This window comes from Ictidomys tridecemlineatus, chromosome 4 (genome assembly GCF_052094955.1).
Source record: "Ictidomys tridecemlineatus isolate mIctTri1 chromosome 4, mIctTri1.hap1, whole genome shotgun sequence".
NCBI classification, from domain to species: Eukaryota; Metazoa; Chordata; class Mammalia; order Rodentia; family Sciuridae; genus Ictidomys; species Ictidomys tridecemlineatus.
Genome location: NC_135480.1, coordinates 60,406,203 through 60,428,145, shown reverse-complemented (window position 1 = coordinate 60,428,145; position 21,943 = coordinate 60,406,203). Strand labels below are relative to the sequence as shown.

At 36.9% G+C, this 21,943-nt stretch overlaps 1 protein-coding gene and 1 pseudogene across 8 annotated transcripts in view; one reads left to right on the top strand and one right to left on the bottom strand.

Annotated features, from left to right (window-relative positions):
• Nup98 (nucleoporin 98 and 96 precursor) overlaps window positions 1-21,943 on the bottom strand; it is a 107,649-nt gene that overhangs the window by 10,320 nt on the left and 75,386 nt on the right. For 7 of the 8 annotated variants that reach the window (XM_013357674.4, XM_013357676.4, XM_005323136.5 and 4 more), the window contains 8 exons: window positions 18,048-18,230; window positions 16,998-17,151; window positions 14,672-15,101; window positions 12,793-13,022; window positions 11,283-11,549; window positions 5,470-5,627; window positions 4,440-4,583; window positions 2,679-2,821 (listed from right to left, as the gene is read on the bottom strand). In XM_013357674.4, the coding sequence (XP_013213128.1) occupies window positions 2,679-2,821; window positions 4,440-4,583; window positions 5,470-5,627; window positions 11,283-11,549; window positions 12,793-13,022; window positions 14,672-15,101; window positions 16,998-17,151; window positions 18,048-18,230 (1,709 nt within the window). Of the gene's footprint in view, window positions 1-2,678; window positions 2,822-4,439; window positions 4,584-5,469; window positions 5,628-11,282; window positions 11,550-12,792; window positions 13,023-14,667; window positions 15,102-16,997; window positions 17,152-18,047; window positions 18,231-21,943 lie in introns of those variants that run through there. The other variant, XM_078046603.1, reaches the window with a different exon arrangement.
• Window positions 10,249-10,785, top strand: LOC120889962 (V-type proton ATPase 16 kDa proteolipid subunit c pseudogene; annotated as a pseudogene).

Genomic DNA, 21,943 nt, shown 5'->3' with positions numbered 1-21,943 from the left:
CTAAGCAGACTAAGCAAGGGTACGAAGGCCTTCCAATATGAGGACAAAAAATTTATGAAAAAATGTAACATTCATTAGTAATTAGAGAAATGCAATTCAAAATTACGCTGAGATTTTATCTCATTCCAGTCAGAATGGTAGTCATCAAGAATGCAAACAATGGGCTGGGAATGTGGCTCAGGCGGTAGCGCGCTCCTCTGGCATGCGTGCGGCCCGGGTTCGATCCTCAGCACCACATACCAACAAAGATGTTGTATCCGCCGAGAACTAAGAAATAAATATTAAAAATTCTCTCTCTCTCTCTCTTTAAAAAAAAAAAAAAGAATGCAAACAATAATTGAGACTGAAGTGGTAGCTCAGTGGTAGAGCGCTTGCCTAGCACATGTAAGGCACTGCTCAGCACCACATAAAAATAAATAAGAATAGGGCTGGGGATATAGCTCAGTTGGTAGAGTGCTTGCATTTCATGCATAAGGCCCTGGGTTCAATTCCCAGCACCACAATAAATAAATAAACAAACAAACAAATAAATGAACACACAGTAGAAAGAAAAAAATTGTTAAAAAAAAAACAAAAAAGGAAATAAATGCATTGTGTCCAGATAAACAATAATAAATGCTAGAGAGGACATAGAGAAAAAGGAATACTTTTATGCTGCTGCTAGGATTGTAAATTCGTATAACTACTATGGAAATCAGTATGGAGGTTTCTCAAAAGACTAGGAATGGAGTTACCACATGACCCAGCTGTACCAGTTCTTAGTATTTATCCTAAGTAATCAAGTCTTCATACTGTAGCAATATATATATATATATATATATATATATATATATATATATATATGCACAATTCACAATAGCCAAACTATGGAACCAGCTTCTATGCTCATTAATGGATAAATGGATGAAGAAAATGTTATACGTGCATAAGAGTTTCATTCAGTAGGAAAACAGATGAAACTTGAGACCATTATATTAAGTGAAATCAGTCACACTAAGAAGGTCAAGAGTAATATGTTTTCTTTTAAATGTGAAAGCTATAGAGGAAAATGAAAGATGTGCATGGGGTTTCTTATGAAAATGAAGGGAGATTAGTAGAATAGAGAAAAGGGACCAGGGCGAGGGAGAAAGGAAGAGTAACAGGAAATAATGGGAAATGATAATGGCCAACTTATATTGTGTGAATGTATGAATACATAACAAATGCCACTAGTATGCACAAATATAATGAATCAATAAAAAAATGGGGAAAAAGTTATAAATATCAGAAAGCCATAAGATGTTAAAAAATCCTAAAAAGATATTTAAGCATAATAAAAATATCAGAAATAACTTTATGCCAATAAATTTGGTGACTTTGGTGAAACAAACTGCCTAAAAGAAACAAAGGACCAAAACTTCATTAGTCCTGTATCAATTAAATAAATTGTATAATGTAAAAAGTTTAATAAAGCAAACCACTTTGTCGCCAATGCTGGTCTTGACCTCCTGGGCTCTAGTGATTTTCCTGCCTCAGCTACCCAAGTAGTTGGGACTACAGACATGTGCCACCATGCCTGGCTTGATACAACCATTTCTGGGTGTAAATATCCATAGTAGCTTTATTGAAACTAGCCAAACCCAACAAAATCTAACTGCCCATTAACAAGCGGATATATAAATTATGCAAAACCCCCTACAAAAAGCCAAGAACACAAACAACTGCCTGTAGCCAAAAAAATCTTCTTTTTCTTTTTGGCAGGGGTGGTGGTGGTGGATATTTAATGTAGATTGAACCCAGTGGTGCTTTACCATTGAGCAATACTCCTAGCCCTTTTTATTTTTTGAGACTGGGTGTCATTAAGTTCCGGAGGCTAGCCTCAGACTTGTGATCCTCCCGCTTTAGCCTCCCAAGTCAAAGTAATTACAGGCATGCACCACTGCACCTGGCTCAAAAGTGATTTCTTTTTCTTTTTTTTTAAAGAGAAAAATACAAATAGAGAAGCCTTATGCTAAAACCACACTATTTTTTTTATTGGTTGTTCACAATATTACAAAGCTCTTGACATATCATATTTCATACATTAGATTGAAGTGATTTCTGAGGGTTTGGGGTGTAGCTCAATGGTAGAGTACCTGCTTCTCACATGTGAGGCAGTGGGTTTGATCCTCAGCAAAACATAAAAATAAATAAATAAATAAATAACATATTGTGTCCATTTACAACTAAAAAATATTTTTAAAAATTAATTTTTGATACACATATTAATAAGGATAAATCCCAGAATTATCATGCTGAATGAAATAACAATGGCACTAAAGAGAATATATAGAATTATCTCAAATATATGAAATTCTAGAAGAGCAAAACTGAATTATAATAATGAAAAGACAGTCAATAGTTGTCTGGGCTTAATGATTAATTGTAAAATGGCACAAAGGTCTTTTTTGTGGGTAATGGAAATATATTGCTTGTGATGATAGTTATACTGTGATAATTATAATCAAACTGTTACTTTATTATATGTAAATTACGTCATTAAATCTAATTAATGATTATTAACTCTCATTCCAACATTCTTTCCCTCTAATTACTACAAGTTATATTTGATAATTCAGACTTATAGCATTTCAGAGGCATATGAAAGGGAAAGGATTCCTTAGGGGTTCATGGAGCCCTAATTCCTAGCCATGGTTTACCTGTCACTGTAAAGTTTCAGAAGGTGAAAGCAGACGTCTTGAAGTGGTCTCCGTGAGTCTTGCTCCTCCTCTACCATACAGCCAGAATTCTCCAAGTATGAAGGAAGTGGGGAGCAGGCATATCTGTCACCTTCAGAGGTATTCTGAAGAGAAAAATTTGATAGAATAATATACCAACTGCTAGTCTATTTCAGTAGATGCTATCATGTCTTAATCATTTCACACCTGTATTAAGAATTATGTGAGGGGCCGGGGATGTGGCTCAAGCGGTAGTGCGCTCGCCTGGCATGCATGCGGCCCGGGTTCAATCCTCAGCACCACATACCAACAAAGATGTTGTGTCCGCCGAGAACTTAAAAATAAATATTAAAAATTCTCTCTCTCTCTCTCTCTCTCCCCTCTCTCACTCTCTCTTTAAAAAAAAAAAAAAAAAAAGAATTATGTGACGCACGCCTATAATCCGGTAGCTTGGGGGGCAGAGGCAGGAGGACTGAGAGTTCAAAGCCAGCCTCAGCAATTTAGAGAGGTGCTAAGCAACTCAGTGAGACCCTAAATAAAATACAAAATAGGACTACAGATGTGGCTCAGTAGTCAAGTGCCCCTGAGAATCCTGGATATCCCCCTCCAAAAAAAAATTATGTGACAGGTGTGGTAGTATATACCTGTTATCCCAGCAAATCTGGAGGCTGAAGCAGGAGGATTGCAAATTGGAGGCTAGCTTCATCAATTTAGGAAGACTGTCCCAAAATTAAAAAAAGGGCTGGGGACATAATTCAATGGTAGAGTGGCTCTGGGTTTAATTCCTAGTACTACTCCTTCCACACACACAAAATGATACATCAAAATAATCAGTAAAAAATTTAAAACTGGGGGATGGGTTATGGCTCAGCGATAGAGCGCTTGCCTCGCACATGTGACACCCTGGGTTTGATCCTCAGCAGTACATAAGAATAACTGACTGGTAAAGATTTCAAGTAGCTCTCACTAAACCTAAGCTTGACACATTTTTTTTTTTTTTTAAAATATGGGATTGACCCAGGGCACTTTACCACTGTGCTGCATCCCCAGCACAATCCTTTTAAAAATTCTGAGACAGGTCTCACAAAGTTGGTGAAGTTAGCCTCAAACTGCAATCCTCCTGACTCAGCCTCTAAAATGCAGGGATTACAGGCATGCACCACTGCACCCAGCTCTACAATCAACTCTCTCTATATATATATTATTTAGTTGAAGGATGGACACAATAACTTTATTTATGCATGTTTATGTGGTGCTGAGGACCAAACCCAGAACCTCACATGTGCTAGGCAAGTGCTCTATCACTGAGCTATAACCCCAGTGCCCACATTCAGTTTCTTTAGTGTTCTGTCTCCTGATAATAAACGTCACTCTAACAAATGATAAAAATATGGGAGGATTCAGAAATGATGAAATTAAATCCTACAACTACTTTGACCTCAACATATAAAATATGATATTTGGAGGCAAATTTTAGACCTTCTAATTAGGGCAAAACCAAACCTCATGCTGTATAATATCATGCAGTTCCCAAATGGGTAATACAGCATTAGGAATGAAGAAAACCTCTTATTTAGAGGCAGGAATACAACTGTGCAAACTTTTTACGGTACTTTCAAAAAGGCAGTTAGTAAAAAGTACTATATTACAGAAAGTGAGTTAACAGCTTTTTCTCAGCAGGACTTCTCAGTTAAAGACAGAACACCACCAGGATATTTACATGTACCTACTGGATAGATATACCTGAAATGCTTCTTCATACATGCTGAGTGCCCTGGAAATGGAGGCTGTTGGTGGAAGCAAATACCAAAGATGAACAGCAAGGGAGCGTTTCCAATCTAGCTGAGAACACACATTGATTTGCTTCTGCTCTGAGAGCTGCCACACCTGCAGGAAACAAACTCATCATTACAGCTGTATTTTATCTTGTTATTGCCTACATCTGCAAGTTATTCACTTATTCAAGTAATATTTTAAATTACTCATATGCCAGTGTTAACGACCCAGGTATACAATACAAAGTCTGTCAGTCGCAGGTGAGAAGGTGGATTTGAACAAATAATTATCAATGCTCTGAGATGAGAGCAGAGAGGAGGTCTTCTCTTTGCCTATGGTACTAACTTATAAAATTTTAAGATGAGAATAAATTTTGACTAGCTATTACATTTCTGAAATTTTGACTTTAAGAAGGTAATCAAATAGGTAGGTAGTAATAGATAACTAGCTTAAAATAATTATGTTTCATCATCCATAAAACAAAAAAGAAAAGGCTATTATAAAGATTGATGCTGTAGGACATGAAAAAAATGTCCACATAAAGTTAATTTAAAAAAAAATAAGGGGGCTGAGGCTGTAGCTCAGTGGCAGAGTTCTTGCCTAGCATGTGTGAGGCCCTGGGTTTGATTCTTAGCACCACATAAACATGAACAAATAGAGGTGTTCTGTCCATCTACAACTACAAAAATAAAAAAGAAAAAAAAAAAGTCAGAAAATAGGTTGCAAAATTGCCATGCATAACTGATTTTACTTGTATATACACACATGTAATATTTACATTATTTATCATTCTGATATGTGATATGGTGAATTTTAACATTTTAATTTCTATATAGCTGGATTTTCTTTTTACAACAGGTATGTCTGCCTTTATAATTTGAAAACATTTACACTGGAAATTAAATACAAATTACCCAGTTATGTGTAACAGTGTGTAATTTACAATAATATAGTTTATAAAAAAATTGATGTGAGATTATGGTAAAGGGGACAATACCGGTTTTCCAGCCAACAGGGCAAAGATGCGTAGTCTCTCATCCTGGATGAAGCAGTCAGCCTGGAGCTGATGCCAGTCCACCAGTTGCATGGTGAGCAGCTCCCGAACCGACTGGCTACCCACCAACTGAGATAAAAGAAGGGCAAGACGGTGATCACCTATAAGAGAAACAGAAGTTCTCTGGTGATTACTAAGGACTTAAGGACTTGGTGAAACACTTGGGGGCAATCATTCTTTTTATTTTTTCCACCCCTCAGCGGGGAGAACTTAACACCCACCCCTGACTACTTCCTGCAACAGTACCAAAATACCAACCCAAAATTTACCGCTGGGCTGGGGATATAGCTCTGTGGTAGAGTATTTGCTAGCTCTAGACCTGGGTATAAACCTTAATATCACAAAGCAAAACAAAGCAAAGCAAAGCAAAGCAAAGCAAAAACAAAACAAAACAAAACACAAAACATTTCCTATTTGAGTAGAAAATCAAGTAGAAATACTTGAACATAACCTAAATTATATATAGGTTATGGAATAGGAATTCCAGTTAATTCAAATTTCTAGATAAAAATGTGATTTTTGACAAAAATTCTTTGTTTTAGTTCATATTACAAACTCCTAAGTCAAGAGTCTTTTTCCTTTTCTTTCTGCCTGGATCAATGCTTACAGGATTATATAAGGTACTGTCCTGCCAGAAGCTAAAGCTCTCATCTTAAAGGGTTTCCTTCACAAATTAGAGTGGCCTGCTTGAAAGAAATCATATGGAAAGAAAACTTATGGAAATGTGCTGCTATGCCAAGTTATCTCCCTATATGCATATAGGTATAAGACCATGAATGGACTATGATTCATGCAGTAAGTACTGCTTATTTGACCATAAACTGCTAGTATTCTGGGTGACTAATACAAAAGAAAATGGACAGGGAGTACAGTACACTGGGGTTCAATCTCTAGTACAAAACAAAAAAACAAAAGCCCATTATAGCTTGATACATTAAGATGTCTTTGCAAACTAATCAGCTTTTGTCAATCCTTGACATTTTACACAGACTTTACCACTGAAAATATACTGAGCCAGGGGCTGGGGCTGTAGCTCAGTGGTAGAGGGCCTGTAAAAAAATCGCACATGTGAGGCACTGAATTTGATCCTCAGTACCACATAAAAATAAATAAAGAGGGGCTGGGATTGTGGCTTAGTGGCGGAACACTTGACTGGCATGTGTGGAACATTGGGTTCTATTCTCAGTATTGTGTATCAATAAATAAAATAGAGGTCCACTGACAACTAAAAAAATATTAAAAATAAATATATAAAGATACCGTTTCCATCTACATCTAAAAAAATATAAAAAGAAAGAAAGAAAAAAAATTTACTGAACCAATGGCAGAATTCTAGGATACTTGCTCAAATAAATTTTTGTGTATGATATGAGGTAAGGACAAAAGTTAATCTTTTTTTTTTGCATATGAATATCCAACTACTCTAGCATTATTTATTGTACTGAGTATCTTTTCCACATTTAAATAGTTCTGGGTACTTTTGCTTAAAAAAAAAAAAAAAAGAGAGAAAAGTTAATCTAGGTATGGCTGCATGCCATGCCTATAATCCCAGTAACTTGGAAGGCTGAGACAAGAGGATCACAGGTTTGAGGCCAGCATAGTTGATTTACCAAGCTGCTGTCTTAAAACAACCACCATCACCAAACAAAACAAACAACAATAATAAAACAAGACTGGGAGTGTGGTTCAGTGGCAAAGCACCCTTGGTTTCAATGCCTAGTACCCACCTTAAAAAAGGAAAAGACTAGAAGTGAAAGGATTTTATATTTGGATTCTCATTTTTGTTCCATTGATTTATATGTGCACTCTCCTAATTATCTTGGTTATTGTAGCCCTAATATAAGCAAATATTTTTTTTAAAGGGGGGGAGGGAGAGAGAATTTTTAATATTTTTATTTATTTTTTTTAGTTATTGTCGGACACAACATCTTTGTTTGTATGTGGTGCTGAGGATCGAACCCGGGCCACACGCATGCCAGGAGAGTGCGCTACCGCTTGAGCCACATCCCCAGCCCCATAAGCAAATATTTTGAAATAAACAAATATTGAGTACTCTCTAATCACTCTCCTGAAAAAGGTTCTTTGCATTTACAAATAAGAATAGAGTTTTCAGCCAGGCACAGTGGAGTATGCCTGTAATCCCAGTAACTTGGGAGGCTGAGGCAGGAGAATCATGTGTTCAAGGCCAGCCTTAGCAACTTAGCAAAACCCTAAGCAACTTAGTGAGACCCTGTCTCAAAATAAAAAATAAAACAAAAAAAACCTCCTGGGGATATGGTTCAGTGGTTAAGTGCTATTGGGTTCAATCCCCAGTGCAAAAAAAAAGAGTCTTGTTTTCTACCAAAATAACTGTTGAAGATTTTAATAAGAACTGCATTTGGGGGCTGGGATTGTGGCTAAGTGGTAGAGTGCTCGCCTGGCATGGGCGGGACCTGGGTTCAATCCTCAACATCACATAAAAATAAAAGGCATTGTGTTAAAAAAAACCAAAACTGCATTGAATGTATAGATTAATTTTGGGAGAACAGACATCTTAAAGATACTGAGGTTTTGAGATCAATCACTGTTTCTCAACTAGGTTGATGTGCCTCTTGGGAAATCTGTTATAATTTCAAAAGGGTAAAGAACAGGGAGTCAAATAACTAAAAATGTTGATGACAGCCCAATAAAGATAACGATGCTAAGGTTCAGACATATTCTATGAACCTAGAATGTCTCTCTTCATTTGTTTAGGTCTTTATTTTCTCAGTGAAGGTTTGTAGTTTTTAGTACATGCATACTGCAAGTTCTTTACCACCCGAGCCCTAGAATTTTTTTTTTTTAATTTTTTTAGTTGTTGATAGACCTTTATTTTATTCATTTATTTATGGTACTGAGTATCAAACCCAGTTCCTCACACATGTCAGCCAAATGCTCTACCACTGAGTCACAATCCCAGCCCCAATTTTTTTTTAACTTCATTTTTTGGACAGATTATTGCTGATCAGTTGTATTTTGCATATTGATTTTGAATCTAAGACCTTGCTGAATTAGGTTTGGTTCCAGCACCTTTTTGTGGATTCCTTAGAACATATAGAATCATGCCATCTCCAAATAAAGACAGTTTTTACCCTTTCCTTTTTTTCCCCTTCTTGGTGCTGGGGATTGAACCAGGATGTAGCTCACCACTCAGCTACACCCCCAACAATCCTTTTTTATTTTGAGACAGAGTCTAAGCTGCTTAAGAACTTGCTATCTTCCTGCCTCCCAAATCGCTGGGATTACAGGTGTGTGCAACCACACAAAGTCTACCTCTTCCATTCTGTGTTTTCTCTTTCCTGAACTGGCTACAACATTCATGACAGTCTACACGAAAATAGCATGCCCGATTTTAGGGATAAATCACTTAAATCTTCCATCATAAAGTATATTAGCTGTAGATTTTCCAGTTTTACTTGCATATCAGGGTAATAATGGTATCAAAGGATGAGTTTAAAAGCACTCCTGCTTTTATTTTCTGAGATGGTCCTGGACCGGTGAGCAAGTGCTGTACACTGAGCTACACTCCCAACTATAGATTCTTGATTTTCTCTTTAGTTTTTCTAGTTTATAGTTATGAAAGTGGAAGTAGTGAAGAAAAAGTTTTTAAAGAAACCTGGAAATCAATACTAAGGACCTGACTTCTGACAATTTTAAGACCTTTCACACTACATATAGATGTGCTGGTGATTACAACATTATCTTTGTGTGTTTGTGTGTCGGGGTTACCGGAGGTTGAAGCCAGTGGTGCTCTACCACTGAGCTATATCCCTAAGCCCTTTTAGTTTTGAGACAAGGTATTGCCAAATTGATAAGGCTGGCCGTGAAACTTTCAAGTCTTACAAATGGAAGAAAAACCAAAAGAAAGAAAGAAAATCACCAAGTAAATAGCTCAACCCAGAGTTAAAATTCTACATGTTTTCTGTAGGTACCTCTGTACCTAGAAGTGTTCCAGGATAGCTAGCCTCCACACCAACAAATTAAATAAACAAGACTCAGATGTTAAGGCCACTGCTCGTTCTGTCCTCTGCAGCCTTTCTGCTGTCATCCTTACTGGGGGCATTTTTTTTTTTAGGGGTGGTAGTGGTTGTGGTTTAGGATTGAATTGTTCCACCACTGGGACAGTATCTCCCTAAGTTACTTAGGGCCTCGCTAAGTTGTTGAGGATGCCCTTGAACTTAAAGATCCTTTTGCCTCAGCTTTCGTAGTTGTTGGGATTACAGGAATGCATCAACATGCTCAGTCCTTTCTACTTTTTGAAAAAGATCTTGCTAAGTTGCCCAGGCTGGCCTTTAACTTGTGACCCTATTGCCTTGCTTCCTTTTTTAAAACTTTTTAGTTATAGGTAGGCACAACACCTTCACTTTATTATTATTTTATTTTTATGTGGTGCTGAGGATTGAACCCATTGCCTCATGATGCTAGGCAAGCACTCTACCACTAAGCTCCATCCCCAGCCCCTGCCTTGGCTTCTTTAGTGTCCGGCTAAAATACTTTTAATTAAGTAAATTTATGTTTAAGGTTCCAGAAAGACACAGTCCCTATTCTGGTGAAATCAGCAATCTTCCTGAGAAGACCAGATTTAAAAATTCACAGGTCATAAGACAATTTCACAATTAAGAGAGGGGGCAGCCTTTGCCTGGCCTGCTGTTTTCGCCCCGCCCCGCCCAACCTGCAGACAGGAAACCAAGAACAGCCCCGAGTATGCCTCGTTCTTCGTGGTCATGGGTGCTTCATCCACCATGATCTTCAGCGCCCTGGGTGCTGCCTATGGCACGGCCAAGAGTGGCACCCGCATCATAGCTATGTCAGTCATGAGATGAGGCCGGAGCTGATCATAAAGTCCATCATTCCAGTGGTCAAGGCTGGGATCATCGACATCTATGGCCTAGTGGTGGCAGTCCTCATCGCCAACTCCCTGAATGATGGTATTAGCCTCTACAGGAGTGTCCTCCAGCTTGGTGCAGGCTTGAGTGTGGGCCTGAGTGGCCTGGCAGCTGGCTTTGCCATTGGCATTGTGGGGCACGCTGGTGTTTGGAGCACTGCCCAGCAGCCCCGGCTGTTTGTGGGCATAATCCTGATCCTTATCTTCACTGAGGTGCTTGGCCTCTATGGTCTCATCGTGGCCCTCATACTTTCCACAAAGTAGCCCCTCAAGCTCACCAGCCACAGAACACGATATAAAGACCACCCCCTCCTCATTCCAGAACGAACAGCCTGACACACAAACACCCTGGCAGCCGCCCCCTCTGTAGTTGGTCTTGTAAATGTATAGTGTCCTAGTGACCATCATCTGCTGCCCCGCCTGGCCCCTTCCTCCCCGTGTTGTGGACTTTGGGTCCATTCATCTCCCATCCAGGGCCCCAACCAGTGAGGATGCTAGCCTCTGGCCCCCGCCCACCGCCCTAGAGTGCTCTGTGTATAAGGATGAATTAGAGTTGTCATTTTTCTCTTCACTGGATGTTTATTTATAAAAGATATGACCTGTTCATGCGTCTGTGGAGCAACCCTCGTCTCTCAACTATATAGTACCCTTTAGGTAGAGTGTTGCTTTGTGGGGTCCCCCCTGCTGAGACTCCTTGGATGGAACCACCCCTTGTGCCTGGTGCCCTGGGCGGTGGCAGAATGCCAGCCACCAGGCCCTGGTGCCCAGCTGTGTCCAAAAAAGTTCTGGGAAACAGATAAGGGACAGTGAGTAGGAAGTAGTCAAAGACATAGAGAAGGGCCATATTACCTACCTGACTGCTGTGCCAAAGAGCAGGCTTCACTGATCCTACTGCCTGTGAGGTAGCTGAAGACAGCTTCTACTGGGTTGTCTTTTCTGGTTAGGGAGACTTCCTCTTCAATCTGAGGAGCCGCAGTGTGGGATAGCCAGCGAGAGAATGCTCTCCTTCGCTCCAGAATCTGAATGTATTCACTGGGCTCATCCAACTGGCTGTCAAGCTCCTTCAGGTGGCCCCATAGGGCTTCACATAGAGTCCATGTCAGGCTCCAGTGCTTCACAACTTGGCAAAGAACAAAAAAAAAAAAGCAATGCTATGACCCTAAGTCTTACAATAACTTCAGAGAGGGAATCACTCTATAATGATGTAAGAAATATATAAATTAACACCACAAACACTAACTCAAGTTGAATACCCTTAATCTGTTTCCGTATCATTCAGCTTTGTTTCAGAGATATGTGATACAACTACTTGCTCACTTGATGTATCAGAGGTACATAAGATAACAAATATAACTCTGGTCTTTAAACAGGTTCCCCTAGCCTAATTATGGCTAATTTCACCTCACGTGACAGAGAAAAGATCCTTTAATTTCATTAAATTCTATCTACAAAATGTTTTAAGGAATGTAAATCCTCTGAAAATTTGTAAGGGACTATTCTATTCTGTTATACGGACAACCTAAAAATTACTGGGTCTAAATGACATTATTCAAAGAAACTTAAGAGTAAACCAATTCTAATCTAGACATTTATGTACTAGGTTCACTTCAACTTACAGTTAAATACAGAGTTAAGTGACTTGCCCAAAGTTAGAAACAATATGTAGCTGTGCTAGCCAGGACTCAAAAACAGGTAACAAGTCTAATTTCCTATTTTTTTTCTTTTTTCTTTTTTCTTTTTGGTACTGGAGATTTAACCCAGGGGTACTTTACTAATGAGTTATATAGCCCCACTTAGCCCCAGCCCATTTAAAAAAAAAAATTATTTTATTTTTTTGTTTTGGGGATTGAACTCAGGGACACTTGATCAATGAGCCACATCCCCAGCCCTATTTTGTATTTTATTTAGAGGCACGGTCTCACTGATTTGCTTAGTGACTTGCTTTTGCTGAGGCTGGCTTTGAACTCACAATCCTCCTACCTCAGTCTCCTGAGCCTCTGAGATTAAAGGTTTGCACCACCATGCCCAGCCAACTTCATTCTCTTAACCAGAATGCTATATTGCCTCTCAAGAAATAATGATAATTAAAAAGGTAGCCCTGTTTATCAAGCCACTTATAATTATGTCTTGGGAAGATAACTTACAAGTTTCAGAAGAATATATATGAGACAATGAACAAACACACAGGGCTGAACATAATAAACAAGTCCCCAAATATACAGTACAACACATTCTAAAATAGTGTAGACTTTTCAATAAAGGCAATTTACTAAACATGTAGTTAAATATAATTTTGACTCTTATACCCTTTCCCTTTTTCTTGGGATATCAAAGGTTAGTAGTTAGTTGTAGTGTATACTTACTTTGTGTTTCCAATAATTCTCTAGATGCATCCTTAACCCAATCTGCATAGTCATGAATGACAGCAACACCCGGATTGGGGACAATGAGAGGACACAGTTCATCCACATGGACAGTGCTATGTTTTAATTTAAGCTCCAGAGGTGTCTGGTATAATTGTAGATCTTCATCTAGCTTCCTCTGCCTCAAACTGAGTTTTTCTAAATGAACTTTGAATGGAGACTCAGTCAGTCTATAAGAAACAACAAATGAGGAATAAGATAGAAAATGAAGATAAGGCAGAAGCTAAGATTTTCTTACAATCAAATTCAAATCTTCTTAGGATTCCAAACAGAATACAAAACATTTCACTGTGATTTTTAAAGGATTTTGTTATCTCTGTAAAATCATAAAAATCCAGTTAGAAAAAAAATAAAGCCCTTCCCAAGTTAAAAAAAAAAATTGTTCCCTAACGTTGAGCTATACTGAACTCATGTGCGATACTGAATAAACAAATAATCTGACCCTGGCATTCAATATCCCAAGGCCAGGATGGTTATAATAAGCATGGGAATTATGTAGTCTAGACTTGGAACTGATTATAGCATGCATTGGAATTCTATAAATCCAAAGGCAAAAAATGCAGAATACCCACTTTACAAACACTTAGGTATCGAAAGTCATGAAGCTAAGCTTGTAGATACTAAAGAACCGACTTTAAATTAAAATGAGAATATAGTCAACTTGGTATGGACACAGTTTTTAAGAATGATGCTAACAGCCAGGCGTGTTAGTGCACACCTGAATCACAGTGCTTCAGGTGAGGAAGGAGGACTGTAAGTTCAAAGCCAGTCTCAGCAATTTAGTGAGACCCTAAGTAACTTAGGGAGACCCTACCTTAAAAAAAAAAAAATTATGTTAACCACTTCCAAATTACCACAAAATCAAGTTTATTCTAGAACTGATCACTGTTTAGTGTCTGTGAGGTTCAAAAGATAGTTGATTCTTAAAAAAAAAAATAAACAACTAAGAATACATAATCATCTTCATTTAATCTGCAGCAAAGATTGCTTTTTTAATTACAAAAAGCAAATAAGAAAATTTTACATAGATCTCTGTTAACAGAGAACTTTATATATAATCTGTTAGACACAAATAGTTCTATATAAAGTACATATAGAATGTAACAATAAATCCCATCATTATGTACAACTATAATGCACCAATAAAACATTTTGGGAAAAAAAAAAGATTCTAATAATGAAGGGCTGTCAGCATAAAAACATGCATATAAAATTGTTATGTACCCATATGTAAATGTTAATTGTGGAGGCTGTATAGAAACATTACAAGCTACCATACATACACCATATACAAAATACTTATCCATGGACTAGCAATAGTTTATACACTCACCTTGTAAGACCTAAGATATAAGAAATGTGCTTAATTGAAAACATCACATATATTATGAAATCAAATATCTAAGCAACAAATTAGAAAAAATGGATAAGGCAATAAAAATGCTAAAAACCCAAAGAAGTTGGGAGTATTAGCATTAGGTCTATTACTTTCCTAAAGTATAACCATTTGGTAAGTATGCTTCATAATTTGATAGAATATATTTTTATAATTATGGACTGAAATAAGATAGCTACATTTATTCTATCTAAAATTGTGCTAGAAATATATTTAGAAAGATCATAAAACAGGGTCTCAATCTTGGATTTCTTGATAATGTATTTTTTTTCCCTCACATATTGCCTTTCTTAAAAAGCATTAAACATTAATATGGCTGGGCGACCCAATGGCAAAATGCTTGCCTAGTACGTGCAAAGCCCTAGGTTCAATTTCTAATATCAAAAACAAACGGAAAACAAAATATCAAGAAGTGTAACTCACGATTTAACAACTACTGGATTGGGCAGGAATCCATATTCCATAGAGTCAGCAAGCTGATGATTTTCCAGTTCATGAGAGCCATTCAGTTGTTCTCCACTATTAGCAAGTGTCCAGTTGGGGCCCCAACCAACCCGAAATGAGCGTCCCATGAATAGCGCCATGTCCATCAAGAGTTTTCCCTTGCCAAATGTAACAGACTTTTCAAGAGGGACTAGGCCTGGTTGCCTGCGTGTACCTACTGTTTTCAACTGAACCTCGGGGGCTGGGCTGGGCACAGTAAACACAGTGGTCAAGGGGGGTGGGACAGACCAAGAGGATGTGGATGGGATATTCATTAAAGATGATACTCTGGGAGTGCGACATTCTTGCACAGAGGCACTTGGTGAAAGAAAAACTCCACTTGTAAATTTTGATTGTAGTAACCCACCAACTGAAACGAGGGGGGGAAAAACTCTTAACAACATAGTCTATTGTTTCCTGAACAACAACAAAAATAAGTCAAGCTTAAATCAGTCAATATATTATCAAACTAATTGAATCAGATATGGATTACCAAAGCATGTTAAATCAGTTTTTGCAGAAATTATACTTGCAACCAGGAATTCAAGGCAAGAATTTTAGTGATGTCAATAACAATATGAACAAACACTACTATTACTACTACTACTTATACAACTATTTTCGAAAAATTACCTAGTGCTTACCTGCAGCAGCCTCTGTTATGAGCCATTTGTGTATATTATTTTATTTCATTCTTTAACAACTTTAAATAATGTGCCTTATTATTATTTTTTTATATTTATTTTTTAGTTCTCAGCAGACACAACATCTTTGTTGGTATGTGGTGCTGAGGATTAAACCTGAGCCGCACGCATGCCAGGGGAGCGCGCTACTGCTTGAGCCACATCCCCAGCCCTAATGTGCCTTATTATCAACTTCACTTTAAAAATGAGAAAATTTGCTCAAGTTAAGTGACCAATTTCACTAAGTTACCAAGTGGTAGGACTAAGAGTCAAGCTTAGGTAAGTCTGGCATCAATGCTCATGCCTTTCTTAGTTCATACTAAAAAGTAAGATCAACTCTCAAGTTCTTACCCTCTAATGCTCAATGCTAGACTTAGCACAAAAATACTCTTGAGCTATCTTATGATTGTACATGTACCTTTCTGAAAGACAGTTCTTATTTACTGTCTGTTTTTCAATTTTACATGGTTTTCTTTTTAAAACATGCAGTTAAGAGTTATGGCAGCCTGAGATTTCCATGTAGTACCATTATGGAAAAGGTTATTTAAAATATTTAAACAGGAACTGGGAATTTAGCCCAGTGGTAGAGGGCAGCATGCAGAAGATTCAAGGTTTGACTGCGATCACCACAAAGATAAAAATAAATAAATAAATAAATAAAGTTAAATAATGCTTTATCAATTAAAGAATATAATTTGTAATAAGAGCACACAAAGGAATTGAAAAGTAAACACTGAGTTTTTAAGGCAACATAAAGAAATATCTCTCTGGTAGTTCCTCAATTTTCAAAATGTTTTAAAATTTTATTTGCTTAAGTTCTTCATTGACATCAACATTCCATCTACAATTACACTATAAAAGGGAAAGCCTTTTTTTTTTTTCTTCTGGGGATTGAACTTGGAGGCCACTGAGCCACATTCCTAGACCTACTTTATATTTTATTTGGAGACAGGGTCTCACTGAATTGCTTAATGCCTCACTTTTGTTGAGGCTGGCTTTGAATTTATGATCCTCCTGCCTCAGCCTCCCAAGCAGCTGGGATTACAGATGTACACCACCATGCCCTGCAGTTGAAAAGGGAAAGCTTTAAAATCAAATATGTAATTGCTTCTCTAGGAAACTGGGAAGGTTTAGGGAAAAGAAGAAATCTGATGATTTCTGTGCATCATGGAAAGCAATATTTATCCCTAGAAAGCAGTAAGATAATTAGGCCTGCACTAAAAAAATGCAGCACAGAATAACTTGCTGAATCCTCCAAGCAACACATGATAAAAATTAGGAAATCAGAGCTGACTATCTAATCCACATTCATAAGCATACAAAAACATGGCCCCTAAACAAAGTATAAATGCTCTTTTGCATAAAACTTCTGAATCTGCATCACCAGAAGCAACTGTGGTTCTTAAAACTTGGCTACTTCCAAAAGATATTTAAGAGTCCAATTTCTTTTAGCATTCATATGTCATACATATGGCTGTTAAGGGATATGTGCTAGAGACGTTTGCTCAGCTTAGAAGATTAGTGAAAAGTAGGACTTTATGACTCTACATCTTTCTTGTAAAACAATACATTTTATACAGTACCTAGTGAACGGGATTTTGATGAGTGGGATGCTGAAATGGGGAGTCTGGGAGAACATATTTCTTGAGAAGTATCTCCTTTGGAAGAAAGATGACTGAAGCGTTGATCCATTGTATCTACATCTTCTTCATCAGCAAGCAAGGATGCTTTCATGATCTAAAAAGGCAGGATATCTGTAAGAGTGAGTGTGCTTCCCAGAAATAAAAGGCCATAAAAGAAAAATGGCAGTTTATACCAACCAAAAAAACTGCTACTGTTTAGGTTGGTTTCAATCTGAGTATATACTATATGTGCCTGAAGGACATGAAGTCATATTATTCTCTTTTTTTCATCTGTATTGTCTAACCAGAGCCTGGCGTACTGCAGTTGCTCATGGTATTTGTTGTTGTTGTTACTGGGGATTAAACCTAGGGTCACTTAACTGCTGAGTCACATCCCCAGCCTTGCTAAGTTGCGCAGAGTCTTAAGTTGCTGAGGCTGGCTTTGAAATTGGGATCTTTCTGCCTCAGCCTTCTGAGCCATTGGGAGTACAGGATGCTCCATAGCTCAGCCAGTTGCTCATGTTTTGCTGAATGATTTTAAAAACAAACATAAGCCAAAAGTTAAATTCTACAAAAGGACATGAACCACGCAATGAAGAGACAGTGCTCAAAGAAAGCTATATCTACCAGGTTTTTAGAATTTTTATATGGAGGACTTCAGAGAGCCTCAAAACCAACACATGAAATACACAAAGTAATATTTATAGAAAAAAAAAGAATCATTGCTCACAGTTGTTAAATGACATGTCTAAAGTCATAGGGCAATAAAGTACAAAACTTGGATTAGAACCCAGCTAATATAAAATTAGAAGGCCTAACTTCTGATTTTCAATACAAGATTCCCACCCTGAATGGGAAAATAAGGCCCAAACATTGGCCATGTTTCATTTTTTTTCATTTCAGTGAGTACTCAATGGTTTTAAGTAAATAATCCAGGAAGAGGCCTGATATTATGCAAGAAAAATTAAATATTACTTTTGCTGTCATAATAAAAGTGGATTAGAACTTCACCTGTAAGACATGTGGATTAATTCCCAGGGAAGATGCAATGTGTGTTGAGGCAGACACAGGTTCCTGATCCTCAGGCACGCTCTCTTCTAACGCGAAATCCAAAACTGGTTCCTGGGTGATATCTACCATGTCACTGTCCAGTTCTACAACCCTCCCTAACTGTTCCACCTCTGGGCTCTGGCTCTGTAGATAGCAGAAAGATCAGGGAAGTAGGATTAAATTATACCAGATAAACACCAAGTTTCTAAGATCAGATTTAATTTACTCAGAGTATGATCTAGCAATATTAGATTCTGCCCATTCTATCATGAGGTGAGGCATCAGATCTGCCATAAGATTTAACATTAATTATCCCTTCCCCGACAAGTACTTGGGCTCCAAATGAGGATTTATGGACCTAAGCCAGTCCCATACAGAAACCAATGGTTGTATTCAGACAAAGATTATGCCTTACCTGATTGAGTTATCAACTATAATTTTCTGATTTACAAACTACATTCACTTTGCTTTTAGTCAGAAACAATTAGTAAGAGAACAAAAAGGTACAAATGTCAATGTCTTTAGTAATTCTTTTTTCTTTCTTTTTTGATACTGGGGGATTGAACCCAGGAATAGTTTACCACTGATTTACATCCCCAGTCTTTTTTTATTTTGAGGGTCTATATCAAGTTGCTTAGGCTGACCTCAAACTTGGGATCCTCCTGCCTTCAGTTAATCAAATGTGACTGATATTATAGAATGTGCCACAGTGCCCAGAGACAGTAACTTCATTTTCTTTTTTGATATTGGGAATTAAATCCAAGGATGCTTTACCACTGAACTAAACCACCAGCTCTTTTTATTTTATTTTTTTTATTTTGAGACAGGCTCTCACTAAGTTGTTTAGAGCCTTTCTTAGTTGCTGAGGCTGCCTTGAATTTGTGATCTTTCTGCCTCAGCCTCCTGAGTAAATGGGATTACAGGCATGTGCCACTGTGCCCAGTAGTAACAACGTTATCTAACAACGTAATCTATTTATATTTGAAAGATTTGAGATATATTTATATTTGAGATATATTTATATTTATTAAGCAGTTTTAAAGATATAATCATGACAGTTTATGGTCAAAAGATAAATAATCAAAAGCTGAAGCATTATATGATTGGTTCAGTATAAATTCACTTCATGTCCTAAATTCACATAAGACTGACTAAATATTAACAAGTTACTGAGCCAATTTATGAAATATTTGTACAAAAAGTTGTACCAATTATTTTTCTTTTTAGTCCTGGGGATTGAACCCAGGGGTTACCATTTAGCTATACCCCAGTCATTGTTGTCTTCCTTTTTTTTTTTTTTTTAAACACTGAAACAGTGTCTTGCTAAATTGTTGAGGCTGGCTTCAAAATTGCAATCCTCCTGCTTTAGCCTCCTGGGTTGAGGGGATTACAGGCATGTGCCACTGTGCCTAATTATTTTTCTTATTATAATATAACTTGCAGATTAATATCCTTCCACAATTTCTGGCTAACTTTTCATGAGTAGCTTATTTCATGATAAAGCTCAAATAAATGCTATTCTAAGACATTTTTAAAATTTGAACTGAAAAATAAATTTTTTTAAAAAATCACCATTTGTTAACTTTTTCAGTTTTGTTTTCAACTGGATTATTAGTTAGTACTATCTTGCATTACTTTAACAAATATCTTTACTAAAAGAATGACTGCTACCATATACAACTGCAGAGAAACTGAGGTATGAGACACATGGTGACGTTTAAGATGTGAATAATATTCAAGAGTGCTCTAATGAAACTGATATTGATTGAAAGGCACAGATGAAGGCCAGGGTTGTAACTCGGTGATAAGAGTGCTCTCCTATGCAAGTCCCTGGGTTCCATTTCCTACAGCACAAAAAAATGTCAAAGATGATACTATTTTTTAAATTGGGGAAGCTACTAGCAGGTTTGACTACTTTTATGCTTTAAAATCCTTGGTATGAGCTAGGTATGAGAGTGCAACCCTAGAATCCCAGCTACTCTGTAGGTTGTAGCAGGAGGATTGCAAGTTCAAGGCAAGCCCAGACATCTTTAAAATAGAAAAGAGTTGAGGAGTAGATCAGTGGTAAAGCAATTGCCCAGCATGTGCCAAATACTTTTTTTGTGTATGCTCTGGGGATAGAACCAGGACATTATACATGCCAACCATGCACTCTACAACTAATATATAACTCCATCCACAATTCACTTTTAAGAAAAGTCCTGATACTCCCTATCCTCTATCAACCTCCCAGTTATGATATGCTACTCTATTTGGCTCCCATAACACTGAAGATATATTTCTTTTATATCATGTATCAGACTTGTATTTTCTTGTACATATGTATAGCCCAAAAGACTGTCAAGGCTTGAAACAGGGATTACATTTTACTGTTTTCTGTATCTATCACCAACCACATCATTCAGTTAAGTTCAACATTCACAGAATATTTGCTTATTTTCACTGCATAATGCAGTACCTGGAACACAGTAGAGAAAGCAATTAACTATAAAAGAAATGGTGAGGATGGGTTGGAAGAAAGAAAGGAGAGGATAGTTCCATCTTACTACACTACTCAACAATTGAATAATACTAATGGCAAAGAGATGCTCACCTATAACATGTTTGAGCAAAATGAGAAAATTTCATTAACTAATTAGATGAAGAGATTGAAGGGACCCAGCATATTTTATCAAGAATCTAATGATCAAGGTTTTATTTGTTTCACCCTTACATCAGACTTTCACAAGACTTCAAGGTTCAAAATATCATCTAATTAACTGAAGGGGAAGGGAATTACTCTAAAATTATGAGGATCTGGTAAGCTTCTTAAATCCCTGTGTGTGTGTGTGTGTGTGTGTGTGTGTGTGTGTATATATATATATATATATATATATATATATATGAATTTTGTTAGAATATATCTAAGTAATTGAATAAACTTCCTAAAAAAGATTTTTAAAGAACTTTTAGTAGACCAGGTATTTCTTCAAAGCTGCTCCTGGGAAGAAAGTTAGACCAATTAAAAACAACAACAAAAAGATGACTCAGAAGAAACTGAGGAGCACGAAAAAAAGTTCCCCAGTGAAATGTGTCTGAAAGAAAGGCATGTGTTAGAAAAAACTCAGATATCATTATTTAAACTCTCCCTTTCCTACAATGTTACCTCTTGAAGATGAAACCATACTTATTTCTAAATCCCAGCACAATACAATTAAAATACTAATTCATAGATAAATGTAAAACAACTACATATATGGAAGGTGAAGCTTTACAATCCTTCAGTGAATTGTAAAATTATAATCCTTCAGTGAATCCTTCAGTGATCTGATAAACCTTTACTCTCTCCCATTCAAAAGAACCTTCCTTAAACAAAACTGTCAATATCTTAACAATATAACATCTCTTAATTTAAGGGGGTAATAAGTGAGATATATTAAGACACCCTTAATTTAACAAAGAGTAAATGACTAGTCCAAGGTCAAACAGATGTGTGTAGATACTATCATCCTATCCAATTAATTTGATCCAATGTATCTACTATTCCTGCCTGCCTCCAACAACTTATTTTCTAAATGTAAAGAGTATTTTATATTCATTTCATTTGAAAATCAGTTCTGTCAACAATTCTGTATTTTCCAAGAGAAATTGCATATTAGGGTTTCAAAGGCCCAAGAATGTATGCTTTCTTATATACTAAGAAACATTATACAGAAAACGTAAATGTTAATAACAATAACTTTATGTGTAATTTTTAAATTAATTTTCAAAAGAGTGCAGACAAAAATACATTAAGAAAATCTGTCCTTGTGGGTATAAGAAAAAAATATGCAAACTATGTATTACATAAAATATCTTTAAAATAGGTATTGATTCAG